We start from the raw sequence: 13,328 nt of genomic DNA, 5'->3' as shown, positions 1-13,328 counted from the left end.
ATCGAATTAAAGTTAAAGCAATTGATAATAGGATAGATGATCTTGAACCGATTACGAACTTTTTTTTAATTGTTGGTACCATGTAAATTATTTCTTATGTCATGTATCTGCTATAAATTACTTTTTTTATGCTAGTTACACGCCACTTCAAAATTTCCAACGAAATGTCAGGTGTTAAGGAAACATGGTCCCTGGTGTAACATTAAAGCCGCCATATTGGAATAAAATAGTGATAATCCGCTTCCTATGAGCTAATTATGTTTCGAGTGTATATTTACATAATATACTTTATAAATACAATAACTGCATTATCTGTCCACTGAAATTGGTTCAAAATTAGCATTTTCCGGGCATAAAATTAAACAAATGAATCGTAATTACTGATTTAACAAAATTTTACTAAATTCAAATGAATCCGTTTAAATAAAGTTACAACAAATGTAGACGGCTTTTCAATATTTTCTCATCTCATCAAATTTGTTCATAGGAAAAATTACAAACGAAGGAATTAATGAACGAGCTGAACAAAGGAAACTCCATAAAACGCATCCCCCAGTGAGCAAAATGATCATCGTGGCACAGCTGAGAGCTATTCTCGATCCGGGAACATTTCTTTTTCCCCAAGTTTTTCTCGAAACAACATTTTCACTTCAGCGTATTTTTTCGACCGTTAAAAATAAACTGTGTCGCCGTACACGGTTGAACAATCACGAAAAATATGGCGAAAGCCGACCTCCCGTGGCCGTTGTTCACTTCTTTTTCTCTTGGAACAATGGCAGTTAATTTTTGAACTGAAATTCGCTGTACATAAAATATTTGATAACAATATTTCGCTTGGAAATAGTAGTCATTGCTACCGTTGGATTAAGTTCAAGATTGCGTGCTTTTATTTAGCATTACGTCTAGTGACTCGCAATAAAACAAAGTACTCTAGTTCAAAATAACTGATCGTATCTTAAGAAATCCCATTTTGCAGCAAAGTTATTCAATCAATTAATCAATCGATTCATTTCATACATACTCTTATTTAAATTTGCAATGCTTCTCATAGAATGTAGATCTGTAAGTCCTTTTTGTCACTTTTCTGTTTCATGGATGCTGTACTTATAAAGATGATTATGGAATCGAACGACAGCATAGATGTTACTAATTCTGTTGCCTACGAATAGGTCGTTCATTAATGTCAACCTGTGCATGAATCAGAATTCCAGTTACACTGATTTCGGCTGTGAATTCCGGATGGAACTACTTTTGGCAGAATCGTCTTTCAACCGCTGCTTCTCTGAACACGCGGATCCGCGTGGGAAGAGCCGGCACTCTAGATCATTATTAACGGCGCTCGCAGGATACTATCGCGGAATTTCTGTGTCACCATCGTATTTCCCACCGCTGGCCGGACAGACGACGATCAACTTAAAATGCTAGACGACAGGCAACTCGGTCGTCCTCGTAACTTTCAGAAATAACTGCCCCATCGGTCAAGCGCTGGTCTGATACTCTGAGTCGCGGTTCCACGAATGAAGATGATTCGAGCGCCCTGTCTCGTGTTATTAATATTTCGTCAATGACTTCAGAAACACTGGTCGCCGGTTGGCAACTCAGATAGAAACGGAAGAAACGTGTAAATGATGCGATCCGATGGATAAAACCGTCAACAAAGTATTCACTTGCAAACGAACACTTGTTAAGCTTGATATTAGTCACTATTACCGGAGCAATTGATACGAACGAATTTATTGAAAACGAAATATGCTTCAGGAAGTAATTAACCGGAATGATGTACCTGCTGTAGTCTTTTATAATAATTCAAGCGAATTAGTCCACTCGATGGACGAAAAGTGGCAATTGGAGCTAATTTAAAATCACCGGAGTCATGGAATCCGGAAAAATTTCTAAGAGGATCGTACGGCCCTGCGAGTCGTAGCGCCCGTTTCAAAACGCCTCAGCGCCGGCACCAGACCAGTTCAGTCAGTTGGCGTCGCGACGCCGCCGCCGAGAGTCACGTTGCGGTGCTACCTTCGAGTTTGTTCTGCTGACAGAAGCAGAGATAACTGTGGCAAACTTTAAGCAGTTATCAGTGAACGGCTATGTCAGCGATCTCCATCGCATGGTTCGCCAAGGATCAACCGATTGGATATCAAGAAAGCCTGCTGGAAGACATTCTCATCGATAATCATTAAACAACTATCAAAGACACACGGTGTAATCAATTCCAAGGAGACCGTATCCTGCGAGAGAAGGAAGATCCAGGTCACTTAAGTGGTCTACCAATCTGCGGATGTGATGATCGTGCCAGTGTCGCGAAGCATCGAGCCAATAGTTCCCGAACTCCGATTCCAGTTGACCCGTTAACACTGTGATCCCAGTCACAGGCCACTGCGAGCCAGGTCCAGATGATGCACAGGTGGACGCAGGTGGTCAGGAGAGACGCGGTACCATTCGGAATCAAATGACAAAAGAGCCCGGCGGTTTTCTCGATCGTCGTGAAAAAGGAAAGAACAAGTGCTCGATCGATCCCCGATGGCCCAACGAAGAGATAGCGCGGGGTTAATTCGCGGTCCCGAGGCAGAACTTTCCACCTAAAATTTCCTAAGTCGTTGAACAAGTTCACGTGGGGTCAATCAGCGCAGGAGTCCTAAGCGAAGAGGATTTCGGGGTCAGCCAGTAAAAGAACTGCGCCCGAGGACGTTCCGGGCCACTGAAAAGCTCCCATCGATCTCGGAGCCTACTAAAATCTTCAGCGAAAGCTTCCACCGTCGTCGTCAATCTCGAAGCCGTGGCTTATTTATGCGTGGACGGTCTCATCCGGACTCCCAAAGAAGAAGGAGCCTATCCCGGCGGTTGAGCCATTCGGTTTAATCGGTCGATCGATCGTCGCTGCCTTTGAAAACCTCCCCACGCTGAAACGTCTCCGCGAATTGTCGCCGAATCGTCCGAGGCGCTGAACAACAAATCCGTCGAAGACGCTTTATCCCGTTCGATCACACTTTTGTCCGTTGGAATCGCGCTGGAGGCGGCACCCGATCCGCAAACTCGCCGAGACGTTCGCGTACCGCACGATCTATTTATTGCTGACGATGTTTGTGGGGTCTGTGACCCGTGGGATGTCATCCGAATAATTTTAGACGGCCGTTGAAATCGAAAATCCGCCAGCCAATACTTAGGGGATGATGGTCAAGATCAGCGGCTAGCGGCTCCCCATTCGTTCGCGTGCAACCGTGAAATCTGCCCATTGAAGAATGGCTTCCACGTCGCAATCGAGAGGATAGTGGGCTAGAAAGGCGACAAGTTGATAGATGCCCGATGTTCGATCAGCAGTTAGCCGCCGCTTGGCCCGGATTATCCGACACGATGGCGACGATGATAAATTAATCCTCGGTCATCCGACGAGAACCCGCGCACCGTGACTGATTGCCTCGCGACCCGATTATTGCCATAAATTGCTCGAGGAATTTTAGGGAGGATCTGGCAACGGTTCACCACCTATTTATACATGTGGTCGCGTGTAGTCGCGGCACTTCCCTCGGAAAAAGAGAATCTTTCTGGCAACTGAAACCGATGTACTTCGATGTGATAGTAATGTGCGCGGATCCGGTGAAAGAGAAGTTTCCTTCGAAGTAGACTATTAATGTAATTGATTTATCCAGGACTAGGGACAGAGGATGATGAAATAGGAGGGTCAAGTTGTAACAGCTCGAGTGCAGTTGATTCAAAGGATACCGGTCAACTGATTGGACTCTAATTGAAAGTCGTCGTCGTCGTCCCTCCAAATCGATGAGCGTAAGAAACCAAAGAAACGCGTCCTTTACGAAGTTCTCCGGCTTATATTGATGAAGTTAGAGGGTAAACCATGATGCTTTCAGCGAGATGAAACTTACATCGAAAGAACAATAAACCTCTTAAACGGAGAAGTATCGTTGAAGAATAGAAACCAGATATTTCATTAGACTGCCAAGAAAACAGTTGAATCAAGTTGTAATCCTCTTCGAGCACCTTGAAGCGATTTTGAATTCTTCAAGCGAATCCTCTGAAGTGTTGTGAGAGGAATTTCAAGCAGCGAAGATGTCTAGCTCGCCGGGCGGCCGGAAAGGCCCGCCGAGGCCCAAGATCCAGCTTCCGCTGCCAGGACAATATTACCCCCAAACGTACGTGCCCACGCCGTACGGTCAAACACCGATACCGATGACGCCGGTTTCCGGTCAGCCGCAGGTCATATACTCGAACCGGGCCAGCGAGTTCGTGTTCAGCCAGTTCAAAGGTATCAAGGACCTGACCAAGTCCGGACTGAGCGTCGGCGAGAAGAGCGCGTTCTGGCTGTACGAGAAGGTCCGATGAATGTTTTAAAAAAAAGAAGCGTGTAACAATGCCTAGCGATCCTAGCGAAGGAACCTGAACGAAAATCTTTTTTCACGGGTTGTCGATTTTTGTGCGTAGGTCAGTTCCTGGAGCAAACGGTGGTTCACGCACATTTTCTTATTTGTTGTCGTGCTTTTGTACAGTATCGGGGGTGCGATGATCTTCGTGACGATCGAGGGAACGAACGAGGACGTGGTGCACACCAATATAAGGAGGGAGAGGTGAGTGAAAGAGGATCCTTGTTTAGAGGAATAAACAAGTCTCAAAGTGAATAACTTTGATTTTTTAATAGAATTTTGAGATTCTTGATTTCCCAGATTTTCAAATTACCAAGTTCCCGAATTTCCAAGTATTTAGATCTTCGAATCTTTAAATCTTCAAACTTTCAAGTCTTCGAATTATCTAATTTCCCTTTCGTCGAGTTAATCGCTGTGGCTAATGATTCTTTAGCTTGTCTCGGATAGGTTGTTAAATCTGTCACATTGTCAGCGATTCGTTATCACGTTTGGTTCGTGGGACGCGAAATTTCGCCGGTTGTTTTAGTGGCAATTCTATTCCGCTCGGAGCGGGATTATTAGTTTATCCATTTGGCTGGTAATAGTACAATGTCGCTGGTTTCCATGCGCCGATGTTCCGACCTTCGTCTCAATGGAAATGGCCTCCGGTGCAGGGCATATAAGTACGTGACGCTGTTGAATATGATATCGCATCTCGAGATACGTCAACAACGGTGGAAAATGTAGGACAATCGAACGCGTGTTAAAAACGAGCATCACGGAAAATATTGAAATAAATTCTTTGCCTTGATCCTGCAATCTTCGACGATTATGAAAGGATTAGTGGGCTGCAGGTACTTATGCAAATATAGATCTTAATGCAGTAATTCGAAGCAACGAGAGGGATTAGACAGAATTTATCTATTTAAACCAAAACAGCGGGTACATTAAAATTGACCAAGCTTCTAATTATAATAAAAATACAAAATTATAAATATAAATTTCACATCAATTTCACAAGATATTATTTGCTGTAAGGGTACATAAAATTTACAGTTTGCTAATCAATCACGCGGCTCGCGTTGTATTGATTTTATCAGCTTCATAATTACAGATTCATCCAAGAAAGTGGTTAGGTCTTAACCCGTTATGTTAATCGTTATCGATTAATCGTTATTCTAATTTTTCACTGGTTTATTCGAGAGATATAAGTTTTTAATTAAATCGAATTTAAAGTAATGACAGAATTTCGTATAAAATGTTATCATTTGACTATCTCTCTTCTTCCTTCGTCATTCGAGGGAGGATATAGAGGAAGTAAGGCAATGCGGAATATTCTCGTTGAAAAGACTTATTCAAATAAGTGTTTTCCATCTAATTAGATCAGCCGTGAGCGGGACTCGCATTCACAAGTTATAATCCGTACGTTTCAGCTGCTAACTAGCCTGAATTCTAATCAGATGATACAGTCGCCGCTTTCTGACACGCGAGCAGATTCGAAATCGTTGCGATAAAGTTCCACGGTGACGTTGAATAGTCATCCCTTTCGTAATATTATTAATGTACATAAATTATTGAAGAGAAACTTCCTGCAATTTCATTATATACGTCTAACATTATGGAAACTTACTAATTAACACATTAATAACATTAGATAAATCATTTACAATTTAAATACCGATTTACTAAAATCCTTTCTCTCAGATTTACAATATTTAACAAACTCACTTTCATTGAATAATCCATCCAGTTATATTAAATTTATTAAGACCAGTTAATAATCATAATTATTTAGATATTTAAAAATATTCAAATGAAAGAGATTTAAAGTTTCAACAAGCAAATAAGTATGTCAACGAATGCTTTGAACTTCAAGTGAGAACATGCACGAATGAATTTCCAAGTCGCTGTAGCAATCAGCTTCGCCGTCAACGCATTCCTCGACTCGCTCCACTGTCGCCACGATTTCGCTCGTTAACGATTCGCTCGATTTTTCCACGGTTTTCTCGTTCGGATCGATCAACCTCAGTGCGAAGGTCAACTCCTAAGTTCCCCCGATACGTCAGAAAAGCAACCATGGCGTGACTGATCTGATAAAAGAAGGAGACCGTGGTCCAATTGCTTACCTTGGCAATGGGCTGAACTGTAATTTCAGTATAAATCATTTTACTCGCCCCTTGGGCGCGTAGGTCGCGAGTTTCGTTGATCCCCGCTGTGATTACAGGAAACCAGTGTTGATTAAAAAGGAAAACTGTGCTCGCGCGGGTGCTAAAATGCACTTGAATGCAGAGATTAAGCTTCAGTTGTATTACTTAAGCTTCGTTTCTGCAACAAAGCACCATTCGTTCAATATTTATGGAGTGTCGCTCTTAGAAATTTATTTCTACCGATGATTTAATATTATTTTGTATCATTTAATAATATAATAATATAATATTGAATAATATTTTAATTTAACTTTTAACTTTTACGCTCCTTTTTGCAATTTCAATGATATTCTTAATAACTCAATAAATACAAGATTGTATTCATCGTTGAATCTTGTATTTATCGAGTTATTAAGAATATTGTTATTATACACAAATATTACAAAGTTAATAACACATATGGTGACAACGGGTTAATGTATGAAACACGGGAAGTACATAGCTTAGTTGTTTTTCATGTATCTCTCAAAATAACCGAGTTTTTTGTACCTCTTTTATTCAAGATCGTAAAGAGATTCTGTCATAACCGTCGACGACAGTCAGTCTGGATGAAACGAGGTATCTTCGCAGGATCTACTGCCCCATCCAATAATTTACGGTGTTCCCCACGTATCCGTGAACCGAGGACAACTCGACACGCGAAAGGGGACGCTCTGTCGCGATCGCTCTGTAGTTTCGCCCTGTTAACGAGCAAAAAAACACGAGAAGGGATGGGACATTGCGACTGTGATCAAGAACTTCTTGGCAAATTGCTACTTCTCCTGCCTTCCGCGCAGCCGCCATCTTGGTCCCGGCCTCGACCCCCGGAATTACATTATTATCCTCGTTCAAGCGGGATCAGGGAAAACGAAAACATTCTCGAAAGGAAAATGGAAATTGTACAATTCGAGAGATGAACTTGGCATTGGTCTCCGTTTCTCTGAATCGATACAAGAAACTTCTAATAAATTCCCGAGAGATAGAAGGTTTTCGAATTGTCCAGTAATGATTCCGAAGATTGTACTTTATCTTTTTAAAACTGCAAACTATTCGATCAATTGATAGAAGCTCTACGATTCTACTTACATTTGTTAGACGATTCATCATTATTCCGTTGCAGAAACGAGACACTAACAGTGATCAGGGAGCTCTGGAACGACGAGAGGCTGGCAACAAACTCCGATCTCTGGGACGGACGAGCGAGGAACGAGCTGATGAAGTACGAGGAACACCTCTACGAGTTTTACAAGAGAGGCGTGACGGACCGTGGGCAAAAAGTGTGGACCTTCTGGAACGCGGTGTTCTACTGCGGCACCATATACACCACCATAGGTGAGTGAAACATCGGTTTCCATCAATGGAAAGACAAACTACTTTCCTCTAAAATAAAACTAAAAGTTTCTTCTTCGCAAACCAACTAAGAAGCATTAGGGTAATTCCAAGTTAAATGGCCATAGTTTCAAATTAAAATTACAATTGAAAAAACATGGGGAACAGTGTAGTTTTGAGAGTCGAGAGGAGTTGGACAGAATAGACCAGCATTGGACAATTTTAGTAGTAGAATAGATTAAGATACATAGTTTAATTGTAGTCCAGCTATATTCTATTTAAACGAAATTCCATTCCCACGTATGTTCGAGATAATTGAAGGGCCATCTTCCTTGGAATTACCCTAAATCATTATCGACAGGATCGGCGATTAAAATTTGTCATAAAATTGACAGAACTCCCAACGCATTCGTCAAGAAAATTTCATTTCCGCGGATCTCATTCAATCGCAATTAAACGAAGAAAACAGAGGACCGATGGCTTCCGCTTGATTAATTAAAATCGAATTAATTTGTCACGCTGTTTGCCCTTCCCGTCTCGGGAATATTTCGAATCAGGTGGCTGGGAAAATTCATTCGCGCGGAAGGAATTACTTTTGATTTAATGGTGAATTATGAACTATAAATAGAACCTCGATTATCTGAACTAATTGGGACCAAAATGATTCAAATATATATATATATATATATAAATCTTTATAAAAATAATTATAAAAATAGTTATTACAGTTGCATATACATTTTTTGCATATACGTTAACCGAAAAACAAAACCATCATTAATTCGAATAGCCGAGGTTCTACTATATTTTTAGCGAATCCAACGTCATCTCGATGACGCGACCTTCTTTCACTCAGTTTATTAAAAACCGCGCGGTTAAAAACAAAATCGCAAAGAGTGCGCTTCATTTTATGGTAGATACAAATCCCGACGGGAGCCGATGATTTATTTATCCACATCTTCGCGATATCGAGTTTGTTTGCTCGCCGCCGTCGGCCGATTAATCGATCCCCCGTCCCAGAAACTAACGGCGAAAATAATGTTTCGTTTGTTCCACGTTTCTCGCTGCGACGGTCGCCATTTTCGCGTCGCGGACGGAGTTTCACTTTTTTTTTCAACCGCGGAACGCCCTATTCTTGGATCGTGACAGTATCAATCTGAATAAAAAATAAGAGAACGAGGATCGTTCTCGAATAAGTTATGTTTTCTTGGAAGACGTTCGCACGGGATAATCCGCCATTTTGCGTGGGCAGGGGAGGCACTTCGCTTCTAAGCCCTTTATATTTGTTTTGGAATTAATGGGACAGGGATAGATAAAACTAGATAAAATAGACAAACATCGAGATGGAAACAAGGAGAATAGACGAAGATAGAGGTAAATAAAAATAGATGAAGACAGATGAAAGACAGTTTAAGTTAAAGTGAAGATTAAAAATTGCCCACACGATTCTCTGAAATAGCAATTACTCCTGCAACTCTGTGGAAACTGTGCACAACGTGCGCATAATTCATGCCGTTCATTCCGTAACCAAAGCATACACAAGCCCGTAGAAATCATCCGCATTTCGCAGCTGAATCTCAGGTTGCATAGAGACCGACATTCCCGATAAAACGCGGCGCGTCGTTTCTCGTGGCTTACTCCTTGCTCGCATCCGCGATGCGTCGTGCTGCAGTCTTTGTTTTCCGGGGCTGAAGTTGTTCCCGATGCTATTAAATTGATTTACACGGTTGCACGGGAGAGGATGCGCCGTTATTTACATGAACGCATCTCGAAACCGTTGGCTCTCCCGATTGGCCGGAGAATTGAAGTCGATAAAGGACGGGAGGAAAATAGACTACTAAATAAACCGATCTCCATGGAAATTTAAATTTTTAAGAACGAGATTAGGAAAATGGAGGAGCGTAAATAATGCTGGAAAACGGTTTTTCGACAGAAATATTCGAGAAGACGCTACATTCTGTATATTTCGTACAGTTTCCCGTTTGATATTGATTCCCGCAGTTTCGCACTTCTCAGTTCTATGTAAACGCATAAAAATTGTCGTCGACGAAAGGGATGCCCCTTTTTCGTTGAAGCCGTTTCGAAACGCTCAATACCGTCGACAGATGGAAAACACAATGTCGGTCGCAGCTGCACATGGAAATTAATAATTCCGCGACCTCGTTCCAACGGGGACAAGATCTCGATAATTAATCGGCGAAGTTTGTGCGGTGCACACAAATATTTTATTCCGATACACTTTGATATAATGGTAATGATAGCGGGCGCGTAGATAATTTTAGGCGTTACCAATTATCGGTGAAACTTGGATGATTAGATTTTCGTACGTTTCAAAGCTATGAAACTTTCGACGAAGAAATATCTTTTCAAAAAGTGGAACTTGGAAACTCGTTATCCTCTGCTAAGCAAATAAGTTATTAAGTAAAAGTCCCGTAGTAAATGAGCATTGGAATTACTTAACGCGATAAATTACAACGAAAACTTGTCTTCCTCAGGGAACGATGATAATTATAACGTCTATTATAAGTATTCAAAGTAATTCTCTTATTCAGTGAGAAACAAACGTCAACGTTAGTTAACAATGCAGACGAATGCTAATAAGGTGTAATGAAATTACAGAGAAAACGAAACGAACCAGGAGAAAAGATAACGCTGTTCGTAAAAGTGAGGTTCGATTGTCCAAGAGGATGGTTCCACGTGCATAGACTCTGCAGGCATCGGGAGATCGTGCCCACGCGTACTATTTCGAGTGGCCGGCATTACGTAACGAAAAAGAAGAATCGTGGGTGATGTTCGTGGGAAGATTAGGCGCCATGCTTTTCGTGTTCTGTACCGAAGAGGCCATCTCGTTTCGTTTTGGTACGAAATTACGCAATATTGTCTTCTACTCGGAACGCTCTCTGAAAATAGACACCCTGAAACTTAATCGTTCGCAGTGCTAGTTTTTTGAGGGGAGATGAACAGACTCCAGCTATACTCACGGAAGATAAACATTTTTTTATTTGCCCACTTACCGTTGAGAGTAAGTATATATGTGAGTCATAAAATCGCGGTATATACGAGTTCTTTACGATTATTAGTCGAACGGTTGAATCTAAACACGAACGAATCTAAATATTTGATTGGACATTTGATTCGTATTTTGAATTTAGAAATTATAAATAACTCTCGACGTCTCGAGGATTAATAATTTAAACCTTTAGTAACTAACAATTGATACGCTTATCAAAGAATCGATTGTGCGTTTAAATAAAACGGTTTACTCGTTATTCGCTGCGATCGCATACGTCATATGTGCATAAAATCCACGTGACTCCATTAATGCATTGGCGCCTCCACCTGACACTCGTTGAAATCACCAACTTATAGTATTAATAGCGACCTAGCGCACATCGATATAGCTATTTATTTTCTCCGTTTATCGATCGACCTCCCCGGTTATTTCTACACTATCTACGTCCTCCGAAATTCACGCTACACCGTTTGATTTATTTCTAAATTTCCAGCCCGTTAATTACCCCTCGGAATGCTCATTTAAACGATCCGATAGGACAATGAGACTGTCATTAGCGTATCACTGGTATGTTCGGACCGACACGCAATTATTCGGGGCAATTTATCTAGTTCTACTATAAAGTATTGCGACGAAGCATGAAACTAGATCGTAAATGATTTTGAGCGTAAATTAGTTTTTACGTACACTTCTTTACTACACTATCAATCTTAGCGCTCATCATAGGGACAGATAATTCTTAAAATGTTACACAATGAAATGTTACACTTCACATAATCGAACGTCTAAATTCTGTGCAATCGAAAAAGAAATCGTTCGTTTTACTAATTCAAAAGACAATGTATAATTAGTAAAACGAACGATTCCTTTTTCTGTTCCAGCGTCTGTATATTAATCGACAACGTTCTCTATTTGCGGGATACCCTGCTGGTGATAACGACCAACACGGACGAAAGCAGATTAAAAATGACGGTAGACCGACAGCGAAAAGGTTTCGTGTTTCGACAAAAACGGTCCGGCCGAGTTCCGTTTCAATTGCTTTGCCGCTCGTTAACTGCCGTTCCCATTGTCCGCGAACGAAACAACGAGAAAGATATTCGGGGTATCATCGCGGAAGAAATCACAGGGGAGAATGGTCCAGCATTCAACGGATTAAATTGCCCAGCAGCCTGTAACGCGTCGTCCGCATTTCCTTTCGAGTCTATTCGAAACCGCGGCCATGGCATTTGTAACACGTTCGTGATCCTCAATCGCTTTATTTTCCGCATTTTTCGCGACGAACAAAAGTGAGACGCCAGGCGTCCCCGAGGAATTCAAAATGGCAGGCGTGTTACGCGAACGTCGGGAATGAATTTAAGGTAGACCGAGACGGTTCCGATCGAAATAAGAATCCAGAGTTGTAAACCGTATTTCTCATTTTTCGTTTCCTGTTTCTAAAATGTTGATTCGAAAATTTTTCATTTTTTATTAGTAAGTATCATTTGTTATCATTTGTAACTTTCGTTCGTTGTCAAGTATTTTTGAATGGTTTCGAATTGGTAACAAATTCATCTAGATATGATACCGTAACGGATACTTTGAAGTTTCATAGTCACTACACGAACCCTTTGTGCTAACGACGAGGCGGGCCCTTTGTTTCAGAAACGCGATTCGAAACGTTTTAACAAGGAAACTGCGAGGCTTTACCGCTTTTCCCGGTTTTAATCTATTTGCGAAAGTTCCTGTACAATGTAACTTCGTTCTCGCAGCGAAATGGATGCATCGAGTAACATTAGAGCTAAAAATATGTCGGCGAATGCAAATATATTTCGCGATGCAGCCTGACTCGTTCTAAAATCATCGCTCGTGAATTATTTATCAAGAGATTGTTTTTTTGACGGCGAGACGTCGCGACTGTATTAAGATAGAAATTTATTTTCTGCGAAACTTTGAAACGTTCGTCTGTAAACAATTGACATAGTGAAATTGTAATTGTTATATTTTCGTTAAGATTGGCGTGAAAAACAGGAAGAGTCTAATTAGTCACGATACGTTCAACTTTTTGGTACAAAGAAACCGACGTGTTCATTGGCCACTTTATTTTCGAGGAATCGTTCGGGCTTGACTGCAATTTGGTAATTCTCCAAGAGATACATTGATACGTGTTAACGTTGCGTTCGAACGACTTCGGATTTCCTCGGTCATTATTCTTCGACCGTGGACACCATCTCATTTTTCACATCGATCGCACTCATTTTTATATTTCCTGTTTCTCTTTTTCATTTTAGAAGAGCGTACCGTTTGTAAATTGAAAAGGGGCCAAAGAGCGATGATTTTATTCAAGAAAATGAGTTAAAAGTCTGGAGCAAAATATCCTTTAATTTTGAATGGTATTGAAATTTTAAAATATTCAAAGAGTAGAGTTATAAGAATCGAGATGCAACGGGTTTAACGATCGAGCGTTCGTTG

At 41.1% G+C, this 13,328-nt stretch overlaps 1 protein-coding gene across 1 annotated transcript; it reads left to right on the top strand.

The window, feature by feature from the left end:
* The first annotated feature begins 1,948 nt into the window (after positions 1-1,948).
* LOC143175193 (uncharacterized) lies at positions 1,949-7,735 on the top strand. The gene is made up of 4 exons (XM_076373065.1): positions 1,949-4,326; positions 4,435-4,577; positions 7,063-7,117; positions 7,659-7,735. The coding sequence occupies exons 1-3, from the start codon at positions 4,063-4,065 to the stop codon at positions 7,067-7,069; spliced, it is 414 nt and encodes a 137-aa protein (XP_076229180.1). The 5' UTR covers positions 1,949-4,062; the 3' UTR covers positions 7,070-7,117; positions 7,659-7,735.
* Positions 7,736-13,328: the final 5,593 nt, after the last annotated feature.

Source organism: Nomia melanderi, chromosome 13, assembly GCF_051020985.1.
Source record: "Nomia melanderi isolate GNS246 chromosome 13, iyNomMela1, whole genome shotgun sequence".
Taxonomy (NCBI): domain Eukaryota; kingdom Metazoa; phylum Arthropoda; class Insecta; order Hymenoptera; family Halictidae; genus Nomia; species Nomia melanderi.
Note: the sequence above shows the minus strand (reverse complement) of the source record. Positions and strands in the feature narration are given on the sequence as shown.

Bases quoted from the DNA above. Each gene is read 5' to 3' on its own strand.
- LOC143175193 (XM_076373065.1), top strand. From the start codon at position 4,063: ATGTCTAGCTCGCCGGGCGGCCGGAAAGGCCCGCCGAGGCCCAAGATC. The intron at 4,327-4,434 runs GTCCGATGAATG...TTTTGTGCGTAG, and splicing joins CGTTCTGGCTGTACGAGAAG to GTCAGTTCCTGGAGCAAACG.